The following is a 27,462-nucleotide window of genomic DNA, read 5'->3' as shown; positions in this document are numbered from 1 at the left end:
CTCATGGGAAGAATCTGTTCCTTAGCCTAGTATTTCTGGCTGGAATACTTCTGTATCTCTCTTTGTGACATGAGTAGCTGGAAGATGCTGTGCACAGTGTGGCGATTTTATGAGCCCTCTTTAAGCAACGATCTCAGTAAATCAAATCAATGGGGGATGGAGGAGGGAGACTGCAGTGATCCTCTCTGTAGCTTTTATGGACCTATGGATTGACATCCAATTCAGTGCTCTACCAGCAACTGTTCCAGACTGTAAAGCCACTGGCCAGGATGCCTCTCGATACAACTGATGTAGAAAATTGATAGAATTGTGGCCAGTAGCCTTGCTATCTCAGCCTACTAAGAAGTGCAGTCACTGTTGCGCCTTCCTGACAAGTGAAGGTATGTTGTGTGTCCAGGATAGGTCACTTCTTAAGAAACTTGGTGCTCTCTATTTTCTCTACGACTGAGCTATTAATGTGAAGTGGAGGGTGATCATCCCTGATCTTCCTGAAGCACACAATGATCTCCTTCGTCTTGTCCACTTTGAGATTTAGACTGTCATTCCCACATCATTCCACCTCTCTCTGTCGTGCGATTCATCATTGTTGTTGATGAGGCCAACCACTGTTGAGCCATTTGCAGCTCCATCTGGCATGGCAGTCATGGATCAGTAATGTGAACAGAAGCTTGCTGAGCACACAGCCCTGAAATGCGCCAGTGTGATGGTGCTTGGTGTTCTGCTGTCAAACTGGACAGACTGTGGTCTTTCCATTAGGAAGTCTGAATCCAGTTACAGAGAGGGGTGTTGAGTCCCAGGGAGGACAGCTTCTCCACCAGCTCCGGGGGTATGATTGTATTAAACACTGAGCTGAAGTCAATGAACAGCAGTCTGGCATATGAGGCATTGTTCTCCAGGTGGGGTCAGGATGGAGTGGAGGGACATCAGTTCTGTCTGTAAGTGAATTGAAATGGGTCCAGAGTCTCTAGGAGATGTGCTTTGATACATTTCATCACCAGACACTTGAAGCATTTCATAAAGGTGGAGGTCAATGCCACTAGGTGGTAGACCTCCATTAGTTGGTCTGCAAAGTCCTTCAGTACATAACCAGGAATGTTGTATGGTCCTGCAGCCTTGTGTGGGTTCACCTTGGATAGGGTTATCCTCGCCTCAGCCATGGTGATGCAAGGGGCCCATTCATCAAAGGGAGACAGAACTTTCTTGACATCAACCTGTTCATCTCATCAAACTGTGCTTAGATGTTCAGTCTGTCTGGAAGGGAGGTGTTGTGGTATGCAGTAACCCTAAGGTATCTTTGGAGAAGTCTTACAAGTTAAATAAGCAGGAAAGTTTTAAAATAAATATCTCTGTACAGGTATTTCCCAACTTGCGACTTATGTCCATTCACATATATGACTGAAAATTTGTTACAAAAATATAAAGAAAAAATATAAAATTTACAGTTCGTTTTATTTGACAAACTATAACAGGGATACAGGGAATGCAAGAGCCAAAATGTGCATACTTACCTTGTTAGTCAGTGTTCCGGGTCTTAGGGTGGGTGAAGCCATCTTGATTCCTGTACGCATCCAAGTCTTCAGTTGGTACATGTGCAGTTTGCTTATTGGGGTTCGCTTGGTGCATGCACAATAATTAAGGGCGCAAATTCAATATCGTTAGGGCGCTTAACTCTCACACATGCACCAAACCCACTCAATACACAAACCCACTGTGCATTGCCAAACAAAGTCTCACGCATGAACTGTTAAACAAGTACGCACATTTTGGTTCTTATGTGCCCTGTATCCCTGTTATAGTAAGTCAACTACCAAGAGCTATGGGGCAGTTTTCAACTTCAATGGTTGCCTTAATGATTTTAATATTGTGGAGACAATGACAAGCCTGAATAGACTAGTCAAGCCTTGTGCATCCAAAGGTCAAAGAAACATTGTGGATAGTTCAAAGTTGAGCTGAAATAAATAATTAAAAAAAAACCTGAAAATAATTCTAATCTAACCCTTTCTTCTAATCAAGGTTAACTTGTAAAACTTTTAAAGATATGGATTGAATAGTGACCTTCAGACACTAGACAGAGAATATCTGGAGCATCCAGACTTAACTCTTCCAATTAGTCCATGAATGGGCCCCATATCTTGTCAAATTGAAACTTTCTCTCTTTTAATGTTTATCTAATTTTCTCCAAACTTAAATAGGACATAACATCATGCAACTACCGTGTATGAGTAGGTGAAGAGTGGTCTTTCTATTACATTAAAATTGCTCTTCTGGCTATCAACATGATAAAAGCTAAAACTTTCTCTTGGGATGCAGACAGAGGTAAATCTGGTTCGCGAGGAAAATGAAACAAAACAAAACAATTAAAGGCCATTTTGATCTTAAATATTGTTGATAAAGTTTGGAAAATATTTTCTCCAAATTTTTCCTAAATTGGGGCACTCCCAAAACATATGAATCAATGAAGCTTCAGAAATTCTTTCAAACTGAATTGGGGAGAAGACAAACGACCTTTTGTGGGCTGAAAGGGGACATCTCAGAGATGTGAACATCATTGTGAGCACATAATCAGAAAACACATTGAAATTAACAAAATAGATGTGTGACTTTACAACAAACAGTTTATATTGCTCTAATAACACTTAGAAGCATAGGAAAATAACTGGAAATTAACCTGTAGGCTGGCAACTTTGAACCCTTTAGACAAGGTACACTATGTATCCACCAACAATGTCCTGGAAGTCTCCCAAAAAAGGAACCCAAGACCTAAAGCCAATATTGGAAAATATCTGGGAAATTCATCCATTTCCTTTGGGCAATAAAGCAAAAATTTTCATGCTAACAAAATCCTGACTAGCAATCTCCAAATTTGCCCAGTAATTTATCATGTTCCCTTTTAAAGACTATAGCCGCTTTCAGGTGCATTTCTCCGTCAAGAATGCACCTGAAGAAGTGGATGCAGACCTGTGAAATGGTCATTCAGGGGGCAGCCCTGAAAGGGCTGCACTGTCAACCTGAAAAGGACAGCTGCAGGAGAGGCGCCTCAGAGCACACTCCGGCTCCTGTCGCTTAGGGACGTCGGGGCCGGGGCGCCGGCCACTCCAGCCGGGAGGCAGGGGCAGCGGGGAGGGGCCTGTCAGGCACTCGCCAGCTGATTGTCATCCCTTTAGCAGTCACTTTCAGGCAGCTGCATTCAGATGCCTAAGGGGACTTCAATGCTCCGGCGATTATTCCTCTTGGAGTGCACCTCTGACAGACGATAGGAGTATTTTGGCCACCTGAAAGTGCCTAACATTGAAATCATATCCACTGTGTATTTAAATAGTTTGCTCTAGACAGAAATGACTCAGAGAATCAATACTTTCAGGAATTGACTGGAACTCTTTGCCAAATGATTTTATGCAAAGATGTACTCATACTTGTCTCCCTTTAGATCTCTTCCAGTGCATTGTTGCTTGTTACCTCAAAGACTACAATAAAACAATTTTCCAACTGGTGATACAGCAAAACTTGTGGGGCTCACTACTGTAAGACTTCTCCAAGGACACCTTAAAGAGTTATTGCATCCCATGATAACTATCATCCTTTAATCTAGAACTCTGAAATGGCTGCTTGACATGCTACAAATATATCTGAAACACCCAAACTATAAATCTACTAGGCTGTCAGTGCCTTATTTCACATAAATCTGTTTACTTTGATTGGCAGGCAATGTAAGAGCAGCATATCAGAAACTGTAGGAGGTTTGAACTAGGTAAGTAAAAAGGTAAAAACAAAAAAAAGTCAAGGACAAATCAAGATAAATGGCGAAAAGCCAAATGGCTGCAAATAACTTGTTGCCATCCATCACTGATATTATCATGGTTTTACTGTTGATCAAGCTCTCATTAATCTGACTATGTCGTCTTCAGTTCCTCACAAATTGGGGGGGTGGGAGGGAGGGAGGGGGGTAGGGGAGCAGAACTCGAGGAGGAACAAGGGAGATAGAGGGTAAAGAGAGGGGGGAAGAGAGAAGGTAAGAATGCATTAGAAGCTACAGTGAAAGAAATGCACTTGTTGGGCAACTATGTGAGGCACAAAATGATAGGTATTAGGACCACAGAAGATTAACAGCGATGTAAAGAAACCTGAAACAAACTGGGCCTCAGCTCGAGGGCTGATTTCATTATAATTGGGTCTTAAGGGCTCACTGCTGAGCTGATATTTTCCATCACTGTCATGCATAAAAGCAAGAGGACAGCTTCATGAGAACGCAATTTGAGACAAAGAGGCGAAGAAAGTGAATCTTTAGAATTCATTCATCAAAGGGTTGATGAGGCTATTCAATTCTGACACATTCTTTTTGAAATTCAGCCATTAGTGCTGGAGTGGCTCTCCTTCTGAAGACAGCCATCATCTTACTGAATGGGATTGGGGTGATTCAAAATACAGTGTACTCATCCCTTAGCTATCACAAAATCAAAATCAGATGCAAGAATAATTTCAGAAAATGGTATCTGCAAATGAAGCATCAGATGTGAACCAGCCAATGCTTGTTGTCAAATGCAATACTGTTGCTCATTTTATGTTTCGGATCTACCATTATCGCATCCATTTTTAACTATCTTTTGAACATTTATAACTGTCCATCTTTAAAATGTAAAATTACACCCTGCTACTCAAGATCTCATCATCAATACATATCAATCCAAAGCATTAATTTTCAAATTTATCACTTCAAAAAGGTTTAGGTACAAGCATCCACAGCTATAATAAAGTACTGTCATTGAAAATTACTGAACTCGGTGGTTCTGGAAAAGTTTTGATTGAACCTTTGTTCTTGACAGTCATCTTGACAATACAAAAGAAGGATGAAGGTATTTTTTAAGACATTAATTTGAAGTTGCTGGAACCAAACTTTGGAACTCCATTGTTATCTTCACATACTGCTACTTTCTCTGTTTGACACTGCAGTCCCTGAGGGTGAATTGCTAGGTTGATCGACAAGGGCAGGTGGAAAATGAACAAGCAGCTTAACAGTGGTTTTAAAAACAGTATCATCTCTAATTTTTCAAGTCACGTGATGAAAAAGCTATGCAGACCTAGTAAGAGACAAATGTCAGGTCTTCAATGTCACCTTAATGAAGTTAGGTTCGGGGTGGGGGAGGGGTGGCAAGATGGCGTAGAACCAAGACGCAAATTCTGTCTCTCCCTGGAAGGATTGATTAATACCTGAGTTATATAAACTGTTCAAAAGTTAAAAAGTTCATTAAACGTATTATTAAGTGTTGGGGCTGCAAGAAATGAAGAAAGGAAAAGGTCAGAAGCAGAAAAAATTAGTTATTAAAGTTGTTGGAAATAGTGAAAAATCTAGGCCTACTGACCAGGAGAAGCACCAGGATCAATTAGGTATGGAACCTAAGCCGCAGAGGATGTCCTTGGATCAATTTGATAGAAGATCGCTGTCTCTGGGGATTCGATCAACCAAAGATGGCAGTGACATCAGCTAGGACACCCATGGAAGCAGCACCGTCAGTGTAGCTGGGGGGAGGGGTGAGTCGGGCGGGATAGCACAGGGCAGCAGGCGAGGTAGCGATGCAAGTAGCGCTTTAGTTTGTGCCGATGTGCCTGCGAGCGCCCGCTACTGCGCAATGGGCCCTATGAGCATGTGCCCAACGTCACATTTCCATGAAGTCCTGGATCAATTTCAGGCTGCAGAGGAACCTGCTCTAAGTCAAGCTGAAGAAGTCAGCCTGATGTTGGATAGGGTTCAAACGCACAGCGTGGCGACCAGAGAGTATATTCTGGCACCTGAAGATGAGGAAGAAGAACAAATTGAATATTTGGACGAAGAAGATCAAGCGTTATTATTGATGGCTGCTGAAGCAATGGAGGGTAGACCAAGAACTACAAAAATGGCTTCTCCTTTTAAATCTGTTACTTCACCTACTTCTAATCCTTCCCCTGGACCTGATGTGGTTACAATGTTTGAGGAGTTAACAAAACAGAATAAAATATTATTACTTGTATAACCACTGGTTTTCATAATGTTGATGAACAATTTGTGGATGTGAAAAGTAAAATTTCAGATTAACGTGGAGAAATTACAGCTATGAAAGAAGATCTTAATAAATGCTTGATTGCAGTGGATGAAGTACACGAAAGATGCAAGGATATGGAAGAATGAATGGATCAAGTGGAAGAATCAGTATCTGGGTGGGATATGTAAAAGAATACGTTTATACAAAAAATTGATTCTTTGGAAAATCAAAGTCGGAGGAATAAAGTAAAGATAGTTGGACTTCCAGAGGATTTTGAAAGGTCAAGATCCTATGAATTTTTTTCGTAAATGGATTCCAGAAATATTAGGGGTGGAAGTGTTTCCTGATGAATTGGAATTGGACAGGGCTCATCGAGCGTTAAGAAGAAAACCTTTTCCTAGGGAACCTCCAAGAGAAATTCTAATCAGATGTTTAAGATATCAAGATCTGGAGACGATTTTGTGTCTTGCGGTGCAAAAAGCCCGAGTTGGTCAGAATCCAATAATGGTTCAAGGTAGTAGAGTCAGGAGGTTGTACAGCGACGTAAGGAGTTTAATCAAGCCAAGTCAGTGTTGTGGAAGAAGGGTTACAGGTCGACATTTCGATATCCTGCTGCTCTGAAAATGTTCTATGGGCCATCTCAATTTCAATTTTTTTGAGAAAGCTCAAGATGCCTTAACTTTTGCTAATTCTTTTCCAGATAACAAGTTGAGTTTTGATCTTTCCAAGAAGCCAGCATTCAACGTTCTTAAAGTCAAGAATGGAAATGAGAGTGAATTGCAGTAGATGGAGATGTTACAGCTGATTGATGTGGCGGAAGACATTATAAAGCAGACTGGACAATAAGTTTATGATTTTCTTTTTTTTTAGCAGTCCCGCTGGGGAGAGGCAGATGACCCGCTGAATTCGAAGTCATGTACCACTAGTGGTATTGACCACACCCGGTCAACGAGGGGGTACTGCTTAGCAATTTGGGAGGGAGGAGGAGATTTTTGAGATTGTATTTGATTGTTAAGTTAGTAAGTGGGGTGGGGGTGGGGAGTTTTTTTTTTCTTTTTTGGGGATTCTTACTAGTTTAGAGGGGGAGCCGGTTTAATTGTAAGAGTAAATTTTGTTAAATGCCATGTGATAATGAATAATTTGACTTTTGCGACTTTTAATGTTAGGGGGTTAAATCATCCAATAAAACGGAAACGTGTACTAGATTATATTAAAAAGCTGAGGGTAGATATACCATTTTTGCAAGAAATTCACTTAACTGAGAAAGAACATTTGAAATTGAAAAGAGATTGGGTAGGACATGTGATTGCTTCATCTTTTAATTCTAAGGCTAGAGGAGTAGCCATTTTGATAAATAAGAAAGTACCGTTTATTTTGGATTCCTTTTTTGTTAATGCTGGTAGGATTTTGGTGGTGGATTGTAAAAAATTTCCGAAACTGGACTTTGATGAATGGTTATGCGCCAAATGAGGATGATGAAGCATTTCTTACAGTACTTTTTAAAATTTGAACCAAGCACTTTTTTAGTGGGAGTTGTTGTCTAGACCCTTTGTTGGTTAAATCTCCAAAGACTGTGAAGAGATCTAAAATGGCAAAGAGAATTATTGAGGTAATGAAGGATTTAAATTTGGTGGACATATGGAGAAAATTGAACCCTACTGAAAAAGATTACTCTTTTCATTCGGCACAGCATAATTCTTTTTCTAGAATTGACTTATTTTTAGTTTCAGCTCAATTGCAAGGTAGATTTATACAAGCAAAGTATAAAAGTAGAATTTTGTCTGATCATTCATTGTTGTTGGCTTCTTGTTTAGGTACTGAGAAGGTAGCAAATACTTATCATTGGAGATTTAATGAGATGTCATTAAAAAGGCCTGAGTTTATTTAATATATTAGGGAACAAATATTTTTTTTATTTACAAACAAATCAGGATTCAGTACAAAGTTAATTTGTTTTATGGGATAGATCAGCTAGAGTTAAAAGGCAAAACTTGATTGAAAGTCAAAATTTGGAAAAATAAACTGAAAAGTTAAAAAAAGAATTTCAGAAGAATTCTACTGAAGATAATAAGAACCATTTATCTAAATTAAAATTATGATATAATACATTGCAATCATATAAATATGAAAAAATTATTCAAAGATCGAAACAGCATTATTATGAGTTAGGCAAAAGAGCACATAAGGTTTGAGCTTGGCAATTAAAAACGGAACAAACATCAAGAACAATTAATGCTATTAGGAAAGATTCAGAGATTAGTCATAAACCTCAGGAAACTAATGAGGAATTTTTTAGATTTTATGACAAATTGCATATATCTGAAAGTAGACAAAATACGGAGCAAATTGATTTGTTTTTGGCTAATTTAAAATTGCCATCATTGACTGGGAAGGATATTAATGATTTAGATTGTCCTTTTATAGAATTGAAATTAAAGGAAGCATTTTATAAAGAATTTAATGATTTGTTGTTTCCGGTTTATATGAAAGCTTTGAACCAGGCAACTGAGATGGGCTCATTTCCAGAATCATTTTCGAGGCATTGATTACTGTTATTCCAAGGAAAGAGAGATCCATTAAAAATGTCTTCTTATTGACCAATTTCATTATTAAATGCAGATACTCAATTGATAATGTTACTAAATTGATTTCTATAATTAATGCTGCTAGACAACAAGCTAATCAACCAATGATAGTGACGTTAGATGTGGAAAAGGCTTTTGATAGGGTTGAGTGGAAATTTTTATTTAAGGTTTGAGAAAAATTTCAATTTGGACCGATTTTAACTACTTGGGTTAAAGCTTTATACACTAATCCTACAACACAAATAATGACGAATGGTCTGATTTCATCGGCTTTTACACTTTCACCAGCATTGTTTGCATTGGTAATAAAACCTTTAGTTCAAGCTGTTAGGCAAAATTTGGGTATTAAAGTGGGGAATAAGAATATAAGATTAATTTGTTTGCTGATGATGTTTTAATATATTTAACATATCCTAAAGAATCTTTGAGGGTGCTGGAAAATTTATTACATCAATATGGCATATTGTCAGGTTATAAGGTTAACTGGGAGAAGAGTGAAATATTGCCAATATCAAATGAGGATTATTTAGATTGTAGAAAGATTTAAATGGTCTGATAAGATTAAATATTTAGGAGTTATAGTTAATAAAGATTATCACGACTTATATATTTTGAATTATATGCCTTTGTTGAATAGATTAAAATTGATTTACAGAAATTGAAAGGTTTGCCATTAACGTTAATTGGGAGAGTAAATTGTATAAAAATGAATATTTATCCTTGTATACAATATCTTTTTCAATCTATTCCATATGGGATTCCGAAGAAATTTTTAAAAGAATTAAATAAAGTAATTTGATTATTTTTATGGAAGGGTAAATTATCTAGGGTCTCTATGCATAAATTAATGTGGCGGAATGAATGGGGAAGACTTCAATTACCAAATTTTCAAAATTATTATGAAGCGGCTCAGTTGAAATTTATTAATAGGTTGTTTGATGTTGGATCAAATTCTTGAAAAAGAAATGAGTCAATTTACTTACAAATGAAACCCTTTGTTGTTACAAAAATATAATTTACCAGTATTATGACATATATTGGATATTTGGTATAAGCAGGATCAGCTTATAGGTTCTAAAGAGAAAATTTCAATTAAATCACTGTTGTATCAGAATAAATTAATCCTGTTTTCTTTAAATAATCCTTATTTGAAAAATTGGAAATTGAAAGGAATTAGTATTATACAGGATTGTTTTGAGGCGTATAAATTTTCTACATTTAATAGATTACAAGAGAAATTTGGTCTTTCTGCAAATTCTATTTTAATTTATTATCAAGTTCGAGATTTTTTTGCGAATACAATTTGGTATGGAATTAATTTTATCAAGTCAATCTAAGTTTGAGATTATAATGGTTGTCAAGGACATGAAAGGATTTCTTTTGAAAATGTATAAGTTGTTGCAAGAAAAGATGGATAAAGTTGGAATAGATAGAATAAAAGAGAAATGGGAGAAAGAGTTAGATATTGAATTGTCTTGGGAGGAATGGTCAAATATATGTATAGACAGTGTTACAAAATTAATTAATGTGAGATATAGTATGGTAAATTATAATTTTATTCATCAATTATATTTGACCCCTGAGAAGTTGAAGAAATATGGAATTAGACCAACAGATTTGTTTTTGAGATGCGGAGAAACGACAGGTACTTTTGTGCATTGTATATGGACATGTAAGAAAGTTAAACATTTTTGGGAAAAAGTTGTTAAATTTTTGAAAGATTTATTTACAATCGATTTGCAAATGGATTCAATGATGTGCTAACTGGGATATATAAATGCTGTTACTTTGGGATTGGTTGATAAGCCACATTTGGCATTTGGCATTTCTGTGGTTAGGGTTAGCGATTGCAAGAAAATGTATAGCGTTAACTTGGAAAAATGATGTGGAATTAAATATACAAAGATGGCATAATAAATTGCAATCATGTTTATATTTGGAAAAAATAACTTCCAATTTGCAAAATAATTATTCTTTTTTTTAATTAAAATGTGGAGTTTATATTTGGATTGTATGATTATTGATCTTAAGTAAGAGTTATGTAGAGTTGGCACGTTGATTAATTAATTTTAAATTTAATTTTTTTAAGGCTCCGAGGGGTGAGGGAGGGAGTCAAGATGATGTAATTAGTAGAGGGGGTGGGGGTTATTTTCCTTATCAGTATTATTTTTTATATTTTTCCTTCTTTTTATATATCTGTATTTGTATCTTGTATTTTATTTTTTTTTGTAATATCATGTAAAATTCTTAAATAAAATTTTCCAAAAAAAAAAATGAAGTTAGGTTCTCGTACTTGTACAGGTAGTTCCAGTGAAGAAAGTTGCTGTGGATAATCATGGTTATCAAATACAGAAACAAAATAGAAAATGCTGGAAATACTCACTGGAGGATTTCGGTCATTTTGCATTTTATTCCAGATTTTCAACAGCTACAGTATTTTAATTTTGGATCATCACACACAATTTGAAGCTAGTTCTGAAAACATACACGATATATTTAATAGTTATTGAAATATATCTTGTAGTTTAAATATGAATTTTTCAGATTACAATTCAGTTTTATAACCTGAAAAATAGATATTTAGTGGATTTAAACTAGCGTTAACTTTTTTTTGGGGGGTAGTGGCGCAGATGTAGAAGAAATTGAAACTGAAGGTTGAGAGAACTGTCAAACGTTTATTAAAGTAGGAAATGTTTAGTGCAGCATATTGGAGAAGTGCACTGATTATTAAATAAACTTCCAGTTCACTATTTTGTCCTGTAACTGCCATATCATACTGAAGTTTCTGCGATAAAAATCACAATATTTCATATCACTAGCAAAATGCAACAAATTAACAAATTAAGAGAGTGTCTATTCCAATGTGTACCTCTTGCATGCAATAACAGAATCAGGATTTACGGTCAGGAACGAGTCATGAAATTCAGTGTTTTGCGGCAACATCGTAGAGCAAACATAAATAACCATTTTTCAACATTATATAAAGAATAAAATAATAATAATAGTGCTCAAAAAGTAGTGTCTTTGGCTCATTGATTGTTCAGGAATCTGATGGCAGTGGGGAAGATGCTGTCCTTGTACTGCTGAGTGTTCATTTTTAAGCTCCTGTACTTTTTTCACGATGGTAGCAGAGTGAAGAGGGTATGGCCTGGGTGGTGGGGGTCTTTGAGGATAGAGGCTGGTTTCTTAAGACACCGCCTACTGTCAATGTCCTTGATGGAGTGAAGTTTGGTGTTCGTGATCCTGAGAGTTGCACTTCCATACCAGACAGTGATGCAACCAGCCTGAATGCTCTCCACGGTATACCTGTAGAAGTTTACTAGAGTCTTTGGTGATGTACTGAATCTCCCCAAGTAACTCACACTAAGTATAGCCACTGGCGAGCCTTCTTGGTGTTTGCATCAACGCGGAGCCTACAGGACAGATCCTCAGAGGAGTTGACACCTAGTAATTTGACGTTCTTGACCCTCTCCACAACTGAGCCCTTGATGATGTCTGGGTCATATTCCCCTGACTTCCTCCTGAAGTCCACAATCATCTCCTTGGTTTTACTGACATTGAGCACAAGGTGTTGTCGTTACACCATTCAACGAGCTGATCTCCCTCCTATATGCTTCCTCATTGCCGTTTGTGATTCTGCCAACAACTGTGGTCTCATCAGCAAACTTGTAGATGGCATTGAAATTGTGCCTGGCCACACAGCTGTGGGTGTATAACAAGTAGAGCAGTGGTCTAAGCACACATCCTTGGGGTGCCCTTGTGTTGATGATCAGTGAGGAGGAGACGTTTCCAATTCATACTGACTGTGATCTTCCGATGAGAAAGTCAAGGATCCAGTATCAGAGTGGGGTACAGAGGCCAAGAGTTTGTAGCTTCTTGACCAGCCCTGAGGGAATAATGATATTGAAGGCTGAGCTGCAGTCTATGAAGAGCAGGCGTATGTATGAATTGCTGTTTTCGAGGTGATCCAGAGCTGAGTGGAGAGCCAGCGACATTGCATCTGTCGTGGAGCGATTGTGACAATAGTCGAATTGTAGTGGGTCCAGATCTTTGTTTAGGTATGTGTTAATTCTGCCCATGATCAGCCACTCAAAACATTTCATCCCAGTAGAAGTTAGTACTACTGGGCGGTAGTCGTTGAGCAACCCATGCTACTCTTCTTGGGTACTGGGATAATTGATGCCCTTTTGAAGTTGGTGGAAACCTCTGAATGCAGCAAGGAGAGGTTGAAAATGTCCATGAACACTCCGGCTAGTTGGTTGGTGCAGATTTTCTATACACTGCCAGGTATGCTGTCAGGGGCTGACGCCAGTGACTGCCTTTCAACCGTTCAGAAAGTAAAAAGCACAATTCGGGAAATTAATGATCAATGCAGATTTAAGACTGAAGATGAATCTGAAATATTTCAACAAAACTAAGTTATAAGCAGGGGCTTAACTGCAGTGGATCTGGACTCCAAGAGAAATTAGATCAACTTTTGAAGGTCACAGTGAAAGCATGGGTTAAAACAGGAAAGAGTGCAGTATTCCACAAGGAATGGGCTTAATCAAAGGGTTTAACTGATTCACTCTTCTCCATGATAAAACTCCATTATATATTCAGAGAGAAATGGCTATACAGTAATTACAGCAGAATTATTTTAGAATATGAATAGCTCCAAATGCCCACTGGAATTATCATATTATTAATTACACCAGAGAAGGCTGCAGGGCAACACCAATCCCCACAAACCAAGTAGGGAACTGCATAAAATAATATCAGTATATCCGTGTTTACTGTTCCAAGTATTGTGAAGCTGTCAATTTCACAATGCAAGGATGTTGAGTGGCCAGCTGATGAATATGCTTGCAAGTCACTGATGGAGTATTCTTTTACTGTGTACACAGGCAAGGAGAAATGCCTGATGCCTGGAAGTGTGCACAACAAGAAAGACAGTTTCTTTCATTTTCCATTCTCTCGTTAACTGTTGTTCATTCTTCTTGTCCATTTTTACCAACTTTGTTTTTATTTTTTGTCTATCCAATCTCATCTTAATTATTCTCCTTAACTTGTTTAAAAAGATTTCCTGACCTAATTCTTCCTTCAATTTCTAACATCCACTGTGGGAATGTCAATAACTAATTAAATTGACTGGAAAACAAACATCCAAAGGCAGTTTTGCAACCTATTCATAAGCGAAAATTGAAATCGTGACATGCTACACCAACAAAATATTCATGTTATTCTTTACACATGACATCAAACATGCATTAACCTCAGTGAAAGGACTGTTATGAATCAAAGTCAAAAAAGCACAAGAAACTGCAGATGCCAAATGCGAGAACCATTTATTTCATTAAAATTCATTTTTACTCTGCTTTGTTATTTTCTAGACAAAGAAACTGTCCATCTCAGTTAAACAGGTTCTAATTGCCATAACTATTCAAGAAAATGTAATGTATTCTCAAGTAAATTTACATCTATATCAAATATTAAAATATATTGATGCATTTCAATACCAGATTGATTACTCTGCTAACATACGTAGATCATGGTGATTTGCTGAATTAATTTTTTTAGATTTTATTCCATGGCTTTAATGTCATGAACCCTTCATTCCTGTTCACAGCAATTTTAAGCACTGTTTCCAATGCTTCTTTAACACAATACTGATATCATTACTTTAATTAGAAACCTGATACTCTATTTGCTCTGTACTTACCTAATAGATTAAACTGTGAATTGCTTGTGTTTTGCCTCTGGGACTCTGGTGAATTTTGGCTTGTCTTCCTTTTAAAAGACATGAATAAGTGCTGACAGAGTTCTTCTGCGATCTCCACCTCCAGATAGGTCTTCATGAATAATCTGAAGCCTTCATAATCTATAGGCTGGTGACAAGGAAAAAAAGCATTGAAGCAACAATCCAAAGGCAGAGATTTTCGTGTTATATATAAAATATTAAATATCATCAAGTTGGGTCCTAAAGTAAATAGATTTTAAAACACAAGCATGGCTAAAAGTCCATTCATCTGCGTTATTGAAGACTGCCACACAAGGAAGACCAGATTGTAAATATCTCATATCTATTTCTTTGTAATGGTTCTTATTTAAAATGCAGTCATGATCATACAATTAATTCTGATATATTACACATACAATTATTATTTGCATCAAACAGAAGGGATACAATGAATATGTATGGCTGTGGATCAGGCATCGACAACTTAATCTGCTAGTTTACGTGAAAGAAATTTGTTACAATTATAAATCTTCTGACTTGATTATTATACATTAATATAAACAGCCTGCTGCCAATTCACTAAATTGAGTAGTAGTTAGGCCAGGGGTGGCCAAACCTTTTTGGTTGTGAGGCACCAACAAAAAAATACAAGGAGTCACAGGCCAAACAATATTAAACTTGGCAGTTTTCAACCATCATTAACAGGCCACTTAAAGCCTGTACAGAGCCGACGGCAGTCAGACTTGGCAGATAGACCCCCACAGAGAAGTACTGAGACTTCATTCCCTGCTCTCCGTAGGTCTGCAGCTGCGCTGCTATTACAGCAACTCTGGCAGCACTGCCATTATTTTCTAATGGGCCACTTAAAAATGGGCAATAGACCGCAGTTTGGTTACCCCTGAGTTAGACTGTATGCCACAGAGGTAAACAACTACAAAGCCCAATGTGTGTGGTTAACCGAGTTAGACTGTATGCCACAGAGCTAAGCAGCTACAGAGCCCAATATATGAGAGCATCAATATTTTCATACAATGCTAAATGATGAACGTGACTTTCAGAATCTGAGAGCTACTATGAACTCTGATCTCACAATGGTGTTATATTTGAAAAAAATCATTTGAAATAGAACACGGAGTTGGAAATAAATTATACAGGAATGAAAAAAAGCAACCAAACAGTTTTTTGGTTTAAAATTGCATGGTAACATTTGAAAATGCATTTAAAGGTCCTTCTTATTGATGTAAACACTGAATGATATTCCACAGTTTTTGCACAATCTATTAAAACTGCATACAATTAAATAGAATTGATCAGTTAATGTCAGAATGAACTGTGGATTCAATTGACTGGCTATCAAGAAATACACCAATGACAAACATACACTTTGTTGTTATACACACATTTCTCACACAATTTATTGAAGCAATTTTCTCGATTTGCATTTTCTACCTAAGGATCTGACCCACACTGGGGGCCAATTTGAAAATGGAGGCAATTGTCATTAATTGGTCATTATTCTCAGGTAGTTAACTGTCAGAAGCAACAATTGTTTTCTCCTGATGTTTTTGCAGATTTCATTAAAACAGATTCCTTTGCAATTATGAGACAACAAATTAATTTATCTTTCACTGTCGCCAAATTCAAGAAAATTAATTTTTTAGCAATCCCCCTAGCTTATATCTTCCATAAGACATTGAGCAAACTGTTACTTTTTATGAAGCCTCTCTAAAACCAATAAATCTGTGAACATTGGTCATGCTTGCTTACATTATGCAGGGGCTCCTGAAGTTATGAATGACCTAACTTACATAAATCTGACTTTTATGCAAATTCTCCCATATCCTTTAAAAGAATTTTTCAAACTAGTATTTATTAATGACTTGATACAGTGTATATTCTGTTAGTTTAATTATTAATAGCTTTAAGATGACTATTTAATAAAATCAAAGAACCGTACAAGTGCATGCATAGCAATGTCATTGGTGGCCAAATTTGGTTAACATAGAGCCACATACAATAAATTTCAGATGTTTGAGAGCCACAAGATCAGAAAACATATGACATACATGTTTACTCTTGTATGCACATTTTGTTTAATATTTAATATTAAATACATTTACATAATAATATTTATTCATGTATGTAGTTTTTAAACTGCTAATTTGCATTAGTTTCAATAATCAGAAAGTACACATGTTGTATCTACTCATGTAATCATTGAATTCTGTGGACCAATTTAGGGAATTGACTATTTCACGCATTCTGTACTACTTCTGACCGTGTTAAGTACCCGGGTCGTTCAATTCATTGGGAGCTTGGATTGGCGGCGGGACTGGGTGTTATGTCAGCAGTTGAGGCATCGGGATTTTGGATGGGCAGGTGGAGCCCAAGCGAGAGTCCACGGTTGGGGCGTAGGGAGTTCCAGTTGGCAGGTGGTCAGGGCCTAGGTTACAGTCTGTGATCGGGGGGTCAGGAAATCAGATGAGTGGGCAGCTGGGCCCAAAATTAGTGGGGGCGGGGGGTCGACTATTACATACATATATATGGGAAACACAAGTATTTTCAATTGCAAGCCACACCCACTAACACTACCATTGGGAGTACCAGCTCGTATGATTCTGCCTCAGCCAACATATTTCGACAAGTCGCACATTATAAATCAAAAAGCTGCAGGTGGCTTGTGAATTGTAGTTATCGCCACCCATGCCATAGAAAATTCATGTTTCTGACCTAAAGAAAAATCAAACTGCTGCTAATTTTCAGGAATGGAACTTCTAGAACTTGGGCACTACCTGGACTAGTTTTATCAAATTGTTGTGCTTGCAAAATCTTAGAAAGGTTAAATTCAGAGTTTAGTTACAATGTCAGAAAACATTATAAAGTACTCAATCTGAAACTAATTTTATAAAATTACATTGATTGCTCTGCTTCTAGAACATAGGACATTACACCACCCTTCAGCACACAATGCCATTTGAACCTATGTAAACATACTCCACAGCAACCTAATCCTTCCCTATCTCACACCCATAGCCCTATTTCTTATATCTATGTGCCTATCTAAGCTTTTTTTTTGTAAATGTCCCTGTTGTACCAGCTGCCATCACTAACCCTGACAATACATTCCAGGCACCCGCCAATGTATTTAGAAATATCTTGCAATATCTCCCCCAAACTTTCCTCCACTCATCTTAAACAGATGTCCTATACATGTCTCTCATAATCTTATATACCTCTGTTAAGTCACCTCTCATCCTTCATCGTTCGAAAAAGATGTCTGTTAACTTTGCCGCATAAGACAACATTCTCTAATCCAGGCAGCATCCTGGTAAATCTCCTCTGCACCCTCTATAAAGGTTCAACATGCGCCCTGCAATAAGTATTGAGAGAATTCGGAGCAATTGCATTACCACCTGGTTTGGAAGTTGTACCACTTCAGACCATAACACCCAGCAGAGATTAGTGAAATCAGCGGAAAAGATCATTGAGGGTTCTCTTCCTACCATGACGGACATCTACAAAACACGATGCAGACGAATAGCAATAGACATCGTGAAGGACCACACATCCCTCATGTAAACTTTTATCCCTTCCACCATCTGGTAGGTGGTACTGTAGCACTTGGGTCCTTACGACCAAATTGGGCAACAGTTTTTCCCGCAAGCCATCAGGCTCCTGAATTTCCAGAACATATTTGGATAGTGTTCCATCGACTTTTACTGTATACATCTTAATATTTTAACTTCTGTTTATGTAAATCTGCTCTGTGGTCCTGGAGAAACGCTATCTCGCCTTTACCGTTCAATGCGTGGTATGAACAACAAATAAAGGTGACTTGATTTGAAACAACCAGAATTGAACATCATACTCCAAGTGTGGACTCACCAGAATTTTAATACAGCTGCAATATTACCTCTTGTTTCTTGAACTCAACACCCTGACTAATAAAGGCCATCACACCACCCACCCTATCAACTTGTGCAGCAACCTTGAAGAATCTATCTGGACCCCAAGATCTCGCTGTTCTTCCACCTTCAAGTTCAACCTTCCAAGTGCATCACTTCGCACTTATACGGATTGATCTCCATTTCTCTGCCCAACTCCACATTCCATTGTAATCAACAACAACCTGCGAAACTATTCACAACTTCTCCAACCATTCGTGTCAACTGCAAACTTGACATTCAAGACATCACATACAACCCTGTGAGCGAGGCAGAATGACCACTTATTGGTAGCTCAAACAAAAACTACACTATGTACACATGTAAACAAATAAACAAATGTAAACAACTGATTGTGAATACAGAGAGGAAAAAAACAAACATTAAAGTGCACAAGTAAGAGTCCTTAAATGAGTCCCGGATTGAGTTTGTTGTTGAGGAGTCTGCTGGTGGAGGGGTAGCAGCTGTTCCTGAACCTGGTAGTCCAAATCTTGTAGCACCGATACCTCTTTCTTGATGATAGCAACGAGAATAGAGCAAGTGCTTGGAGGTGTGGATCCTTGACGATTGCCGCTGCTCTCACGGTTCCCCGTAGATGTTCTTGATGGTGGGAAGGGGTTTGCCTGTGATGTCCTGGGCTGTGTCCACTACCTTCGTAGAGTTTACACTCGGAGGTATCTGTGTCCCCATATCAGAGTATGATGCAGCCAGTCAGCACACTTTCCACCACACATTTGTAGAAAATTTCCAGGATTTCCGATATCATACAAAACCTGAGGAAGTAGATGTGCTGAAGTGCATCTCCAGGAAAGATCCTCTGAGATGGTGACTCCAAAGAACTTAAATTACTCAGTCTCTCCATCTCTGATCCCTCAATGATCACTGAATTATATATACATCTGGTTTTCCCTTCTTGAAGTCAACAATCAGCTCCTTAGTTTTGGTGACATTGAGTGCAAGGTTGTTGTTCGTGCACCATTCAGCCAAGTTTTCAATCTCTCTCCTGTATGCTGACTCATTGCCCTTTTTATACAACCCACTATCAAGATATAGTCAACAAATTTATAGATGGTGTTGTACCGAGCCCCACAGTCGTTGGTGTAAAGTGAGTAGAGCAGGTGGTTAAGAACACAGCCCTGTGGTGCTCTAATATGGATGGAGATTGGGGAGGAGATGTTCTTACCAATCCTCGTGGATTGTAGTCTGGAGGTGAGGAAATCCATGATCCAATTACAGTGGTGTGTTGAGTCCCAAGTCTTAGAGTTTGCTGATCAGTTTTGAGGGGATAATGGTGTTAAATGTGTAGTCCATAAAGTGTATCCTGATGAATGCATCTTTGCTGTCCAGGTGTTACAGGTTTTGTGTAGAGCCAGTGAAAGGGCATCTGCCGCAGACCAGTTGCTATGATAAGCAAACTGGAACGGACTCTCGTCCCACTCAGACAGGAGCTGATGTGCTTCAACACTAGCCTTTCAAAAGGATGTTTGATGTGAGCGCCACTGGGTGATAGTCATTTAGGTAGGCTAGTTTACTTCAGGGCACAGGTACATTGATACTTGTTTAAAACAGGTGGATACCATGCCCTGACAGAGTGAGATGAATATGGATATAGTTGGTCAGCACAGATTTTTACTACTCAGCGGGGCACTCCATTTGGACTGGATATTTTCCTTGGATTCACTCTCCTGATGGCACGTCATCTTCAGATACAGGCAGGAGAGGATCATCAGGGCACCAGGGGACATGGGGGTGCACAGTGGTAGTTCTTTCTTGTTCTTGTGATCGCATCAGGCATAGAAGGCTTCAAGTTTGTCAGGGAGTGAAGCTTTGCTGTCTCCTACTGCACCAGATTTTGTTTTGTAGCAGGTTATGTCATTTAGCCCCTTCCACAGCTGATGGGTATCCCACGTGGTTTCCATTTTCATCTGGAAACTCAATTTCGCCCAGGAGATGGCTTTCCACAGATCATACCTGCTCTTTCTGTAGTGTTCTGGATATATGGGCTTAAATGTCTGTGATCTGGAGAGGGACCATCAAAACCTTTGAGATGGAACAGTCTGCTATGGCCTGCTTTAGCTTAATATCTTAGTAAGTTCAAGTTGGCACCAAAGCAGCCCCTGAACTGAGCAACACAACCAAAACTGCTGCTTTTTTGTCTGTCTAACTGGGGAAATCCTAATTAATCATTGTATGTTTTGCTTGATGATACTGATGGTAATTCCCATTAAACCACAAAAATCTGTAGCACTGTCTACAAAATTTGTTAAATGAGATAGATTCAACATACTGTATATGCCAGAATCAGAATTTATTGTCATGAACAAGTCATGAAATTCAGTGTTCTGCGGCAGCATCGTAGAGCAAACATTCATATTATAACCATCTTACTATATATAAAAAAATAAAGATAACAGTGTATGAAAAGTAAGGCAGTGTCTTTGGTTCATTGATTATTCAGGAATCTGATGGCAGCGGGGAAGAAGCTGTCCTTGTGCCATCGAGTGCTCGTCCTTAAGCTCATGTACTGTTTTCTGATGGTAGCAGAGTGAAGAGCACGTGGCCTGAATGATGGGGGTTTTTGAGGATAGAGGCTGCTTTTTTAAAGACACTGCCTCATGTCAATGTCCTTGATGGAGTGAAGTCTGGTGCTTGCGATGTTGCAGGCCAAGTTAACAACCTTTAGAGTTTATTCTTGTCCTGAGGGTTGGTGCTTCCATACCAGGCAGTGATGCAACCAGCCAGAATGCCCTCCACGATACACCTGTAGAAATTTACGAGTCTTCAGTGACCTACTGAACAGCCTCAGACACCTCAAAAAGTGTAGCTGCTGGTGAGCCTTCTTCGTGATTGCATCAATGTGGAGGCTTCAGGACATGTTGACATGTAGGAATTTGAAGTTCTTGACCCTCTTTGTTCGATACTTATGCCTGCAGGCGTATGACGTTATCATGCTGAGCGTCATGAAGTTGTCATTTTTACATACAATGTATCACAGTGAAGCATTTTAGTTCTGTATTAAAGAATGAATGAAGCACCACATCTCAGAGTGCAGTGTTTGTCCTTGAAACATTAAATACAAAACAGAGTGGCGATGAGGATCAAAACTCACCCCTCAATGCTCCAGACTTTGGAATGAAGATTTTAGAGGGAAACGCAAGTTCATTCTCACAGTGGACTCCTCAAGCTCAACCACAAAGAACAAAGAAAAGATGATTCAAAATGGTGGAGGCACAGTTTGGGCAGTTCATGGAATCAGAAGAGTGAAGGACTATGTGGAATGATTTGATCATCACTGTGTAGACAATAATATTACAGACGCTGCACCTATTAACTGAAAGAAAATGCTGTTTTTAAGCCAAAAGGGCAGTAAAACTTTTCATCTATTAAAAAAAATCTCATAGCTGCTGAAACACCTAGATCGAAAACTTTTGCAGAGTTGTGTGCTATAATAGGGGAACAGTTAAGTCCCAAACCACTGGTTGCAGCAGAAAGGCAAAGATTATATTGTACGGGTGAACTCATAAGAAAATATTTGGCGGAATTACATAAACTCACGCCAGTGTGAATTTGGTCAACTCCTAAACAATGCATCAAGGGACTCATTAATAATGAGCTTTGCCGACTGCAGTGCCAGACAGAAAATACGACAGCCTTGGGTTTCAAAACAGCTTATAACAACGTGGACATCTGTCAAGGCGATCCCCTCGTGGTGGGCAAATTTTCCTCACCAAAACTGCTTTTGCTGTAGAAAAAAACAACGATATGCCTGATAACTTATTTCAGATGGTCTGGGTGCCATCAGTGTGACAAAGAAGGGGCACATCAAAGCCAATTGCCCAAGAAACAAAGGTAAAAGGGTCAGAGATACGAAAAACACCCCACCAGAGTGAGAACAGTGGAAGAGAAGGATGAAAGCCCCAGCCCTGAAACAAATGACTCAGAAGAAGACAAGACAGGGGAAATCATGTATATTCATGGTTTAATTCTATGTCAAGGTGAAAATCAACAATTAACCTCTTCGAATGGACCTGGATACAGAAGCAGAGGTTTTGCTGATGCCATTAAATTTAAAGCAATGACTCCTGCCTCACCTCTCATTAAACAGATCAACATGGTGTTAAAAACAGACACAAGGAGAAACTCAAGGTGTTTGGAAAATGCAACTTAAAGTGAAATGCAAGGACAAATGCCAAAACGACACTGACTATCCTACATTGAACTAGATTGGATGGAAATTGGATCCAAAATGCACGTGCCTCGAAGATAAAGACATGCCAAAGCTGGAACAAGTTCTCAAGAAGTACCAGGGGGTTTTCGTAAAAGGCCTGGGGAAAATCCAAAGAGTCCAGGCATTGAGCTGAAGTTTTTTTTTAAACCCAGTAAAGTACCTTTTGCCATAAAAGGAAAGATTGAATCCAATACAGCCAATGGGAAGCCCCCATTGTGCCAGTGCAAAAGCCCAATGGGGAAATTCAAATTTGTGGTGATGACAAAGTCACCATTAATCAGGCTCTCCAGATACCAGAACACCCTATACCCAAAGCAGAAGAATCATTCCAACAAATTCACCAAGTTGGACTTATCGCAAGCATACCAACAAACTTCATAGTCCCAAGCTATTACCACCAAAGACAAAGAGTTCGGAGAAGTCACAAAATATCTCAGTGGAGTCTTCCTCTCTGACATGACTCTGACATGTTCAAACAGAGAAAAACATCCTCCCGAGCAACTGAAAGACTATGTTCAATAACTTGGCGATCCAACACATCATACTTATTTTATAATTACATGTAATCTTCACCTTTAATCTACAGGTACAATGTAGCTATTGTGGATTAGTAATAGTATTGCCCATATGTTATTTGCACAAAGCATTTATTTTGTGGGAGGGTGTAATGGAGGATTAAAACCATGTACCCAGATGCTTTTTGCTTATGTGGAACTGACGACACTGGGTCCACACGCAGGTCACCTTACTTTCAGAACTAGCAGATGTAATTAAACTCAGCCATGGGGACTTATCTGAAGATACACTTTGAAATGGAATTCCACTGTGAGGCCCAGGGAAGGCAGTTGTCAAATGCAACACTCTGAAATTGACGAATTGGTCACAACCTGTCTTGCTCGAGAAGTTTTAATAAGTCTTTGTATCTACGAGATAAACCACGAAATTATAACATCCTGGTTCCATAATAATTAATCTTCTAAATTGTAGAATGTAATGTTCAGTTTTGATTTTGACTGACAAATATTAGAAGGAGTAGGCGCATGATTAATTGTTTTTGGGGTATATAAGCCTGTGGTCCTGCTGCTGAAGTTTAGATTCTCCGAGGGGTGGGAACACCCCTTGTCAAGAAGGAAGAACAGCCAGAGTCCAAGCAACGTCCCGGTCGGGGGAGGTGGAGAAGCTGCTACCAGCGCCCTGACAACCTACTACAAGTGTGCAGTCGTTGCCTCGCTTCGGCAGTTGGGACCAGTCCAAGCGTTGATAAGTATAGTTGGGAAGGGCTTGCATATTGTAGTGTGAAATCAGCTTTTGAATTAGTAATAAACATTTGTATAAACTGAACTGCTCTCGGTGTGTGTGTCTATTTTCTTTCGGTAGCTCAAACACTGTGACCAATCTAAAATGAACAAAATGAGAGGTATAAGTTTACCCAAGACAATTGGCGCTGCGAGCAGGATTGGTCTCAAGATGTTTCGCCGAAAGAAAGAGGTGAGCCCTGAGCAGTTCTTGATTCCTGGATGGACTTCCAAAGACGATGGGTTTGGCATGTTGGCCAATACCCTGTCTTTGTTGGGACCACCCATTAGTTGGGATGAGAAGTTAGACTCATCAAGTGCACCTCTGGGAGAGCGGGTTGCCACTCTCCTTCGAGAAAGTAAATTTCCTGATAAAAAGGGAATGCTGACGAATGGTTTTTGGTTGCTGGCCACAGCATTACGCCACTCCGTTCAGCGTGAAGCAGAATTAATTCAAAGAGAAGTAGAATCTCAGTGCAAAAGAAAGCAATTAGAGGAGGAGCTAGAAGTCCTGCGACAATGCTGTTCCATGATGAGCGAGATTGTTCGCACCAGTCAGGACAGAGCCAAAGAATGGGAAGATAAGCATGTCCAAATGATTTGCCGTAATATTAAACTCCGGCAGCAGCTCTGTGCAGATAAGGAAAGGCATGGAGTAGAACCCGATCCATATCGTATTCATGCCATGATAAGGAATGGTGACGATCCTGATGTAATTGAGGATTGGGATGGGAATATCTGGAATGACAATGGTAATAATGCAGATACTGCTCAGCATGTGTCTAACATACTACCCTCTCCATCTGCTGTTCACGCCCACCCTATAAGGCAGCAGATTTCCCAAACAGACAGAAGGGGGGATGATGTAAGGGTAGAGATGGAAGGGATAGATACCCCGGTTTCCCATGTGGACCCAGGGGAAAATACCCAAACCCCTGCTTATGCTCTATGGCCTACTCCCTCTGTTGGATGGCCTCCACCTCCTCCCCTAGACTGGGTGGAGGACCCTGTGAGCCAAAGTGGGAACAGGGGTCGGAAGGAGTCAATGATCCGTGATTTCTCTGTAAAAGAGCTGGCTGCCATTGGAGATCGATTTAGGCAAAAAGCAGGGGAACATCATCCCCAGCTGCTGAGTCCTCCTGGCCCAGCTGTGCTTTCTGCTCCCACTGCTGCTTCTATCGAGCTGGCTTCTCCTGCTCCAGTTACTCATGATGAGGTAAAACAATGGGTTAAACAGGCTCTTAAAGATAACAATAGCATGTGGTCCTGGAAGCCCCCAAACCCTTCTGAAGCCTGAAGGTGTGGGCAGGATTCCCGTGTCTACTCCATCGAGACACGGCGCACACACGGGGATCCGCGGCCCTACATACCGTTAACAATCCACTGGGGTGGGGGTAATGATCGCCAATACTTGGCTTTGGTCGACACTGGTGCAGAGCACTCAGTGATTCCTGGTAATCCCGACCTCTGGACTGGACCGGCCTTTCGAATAGAGGGGTTGGGAGGAGCGGTCACCCTGGCAAAGGAAATAAAAGTCTGTGCCATGGTGGGTGATAGCCTTCCCCTGTCTGGTTACATGCCCTGGTGGCTGCTACTGACGAGTGTATCCTGGGTATTAATATGTTGGCCGGTATGGCCCTTAATACTAGCCAAGGGGGATTTGAATTTGGAATTCGAACTATTACAAAAAAACTAGTAGTGGGTCAGGTTAAGTGGGATCCTGTGATGGTGCCAGCCCCCATGAAACCAGTGTGCATTCCACAATATCGTCTCCCTGGGGGGCAGGAAGAGATTACTGCCACCATCGATGCTCTGCAAGAAGAAGGGGTAGTGAGGCCCGCAACGTCGCCCTTTAATAGCCCTGTTTGGCCGGTCCAGAAGCCGGACGGCTCCTGGAGAATGACAGTTGATTATCGTTTTTTGAACAAACATGCCCCACCACTTGCTTCAGCAGTTCCGGACATTGTCACCCTTATTGCTACTGGGAACTCAGGAACATGGTATGCTGTCATTGATCTTGCTAACGCCTTCTTCAGTATTCTTATAGCTGAGGACTCACAGGATCAGTTTGCCTTTACCTGGAAGGGGCGCCAGTATACCTTCACCCACCTTCCAGTATCGCCTTCCCTCTCAATTCACCATTATATTGATGATGTGGCCTCCTGGAGCCTCTGGCAGAAACAAGAGGGTCGCCGAGTCCCACTGGGATTCTGGTCACGTACCATGCCTGAGGCTGACACTCGTTATTCTGTTTTTGAACAACAGTTACTAGCCTGTTACTGGGCCCTGCTAGAGACTGAAAGAATGACAGGTGATGCAGATGTTCAATTGCGACCTGCACTTCCTATAATGAATTGGGTCCTGGCTAATAATGCTAATCTAAAGATCGGGCGGGCTCAGCAGTCTTCTATTGTTAAATGGAAGTGGTATATTCAGAGTCATGCGACCAGAGGGCCTGAAGGGGTGGGCCGCGTACACGAACAGGTGGCTTACCATCCCAGGTCAGGAACTCACTTATCGGAGGAGGGGGATGGTGGCTCCAGTCAGTGTGCTGAGTTGAAGGCAGTCACTTTACCACTAGATCCCCATGATCACCCTCTTCGCCTGTTTACTGATTCCTGGGCTTTGGCTAATGGACTTGTGGTATGGATGCCTGATTTACAAAAGAACAACTGGATGATACATGACCGCCCAGTATGGGGCAAAGAGTTGTGGCAGCTGTTGTGGGATGCTTCCCACCATCGTGAGATAACCGTTTATCACGTTGATGCCCATACCAATATGGCGACTAACATGGCTCAACATAATGCAGTAGCAGATCAGCTTGCCACTATCAGCTGTGCTGATACCGTCCCCCTGGCTCGATGGGCACATGAACAGAGTGGTCATTTGGGGGAGAAGGGATCAGCTATGTGGTCCCGTACACATGCTTTATCTGTCCATCAGGATGATGTCCGCATGGTCGTACGTACATGCCCAGAATGTCAGCTTGTGAAGTTCCATACCGTTCCACCTGGTCCACATGGCCGAATAAAACGGGGTGCTCACTCAGCTGCGGTCTGGCAAATTGATTACATAGGCCCCATGCTAGACTGTATGGGTAAATATTACATCCTAGTAATGGTTGACACCTTTTCGGGCCTGGTTTTTACTTTTCCCACCAAGACGGCTGACCAAGCTAGCACTATCCAAGGACTAAACCATTTGATTTATCGTTATGATGTTCCAGAGGAGATTCACTCTGATAATGGCTCGCACTTCTCCGGGAAAGCAATCTGTGATTGGGCAAATGACAACGGTATTTTATGGGTCCACCATATTCCTTATTACCCGCAGGCTGCCGGGTTAGTTGAACAAATGAACGGCTTACTGAAGGAACAAATTCGTTTGGAAACATCACTGGGGACCCAGAAGGGATGGTGCCATGTGCTGCAGCAGGCAGTCGACAATTTGAATCATTGCCCTTTAAAAGGAGGTACACCTTTCCACCGACTTCTTCACGCTCCTGAATTACAGCCTATTCCAGAGGAATAACAGTCATTGCCCCCCATCCCCGAACTAGAGAATGTTGGACAAAAGGTATGGGTGGCACCACCAGGTAGTGGCCCTCCTGTAAAAGGGGAAATAGTGACACCTGCCCAGGGTAACACTCGGTGGGTAGCTATTGAGGGACAGGA

At 40.0% G+C, this 27,462-nt stretch overlaps 1 protein-coding gene across 3 annotated transcripts in view; it reads right to left on the bottom strand.

The window, feature by feature from the left end:
* Positions 1 to 27,462, bottom strand: part of LOC138761771 (diacylglycerol kinase beta) — a 618,073-nt gene that overhangs the window by 406,444 nt on the left and 184,167 nt on the right. For all 3 annotated transcript variants that reach the window (XM_069934483.1, XM_069934480.1, XM_069934482.1), the window contains exon 4: positions 14,301 to 14,466. In XM_069934483.1, coding sequence (XP_069790584.1) covers positions 14,301 to 14,466 — 166 coding nt within the window. The remainder of the gene's footprint in view (positions 1 to 14,300; positions 14,467 to 27,462) is intronic.

This window comes from Narcine bancroftii, chromosome 4, assembly GCF_036971445.1.
Source record: "Narcine bancroftii isolate sNarBan1 chromosome 4, sNarBan1.hap1, whole genome shotgun sequence".
NCBI classification, from domain to species: domain Eukaryota; kingdom Metazoa; phylum Chordata; class Chondrichthyes; order Torpediniformes; family Narcinidae; genus Narcine; species Narcine bancroftii.
The sequence above is the reverse complement of the archived record's forward strand: the minus strand, read 5'-3'. Positions and strand labels throughout refer to the sequence as shown.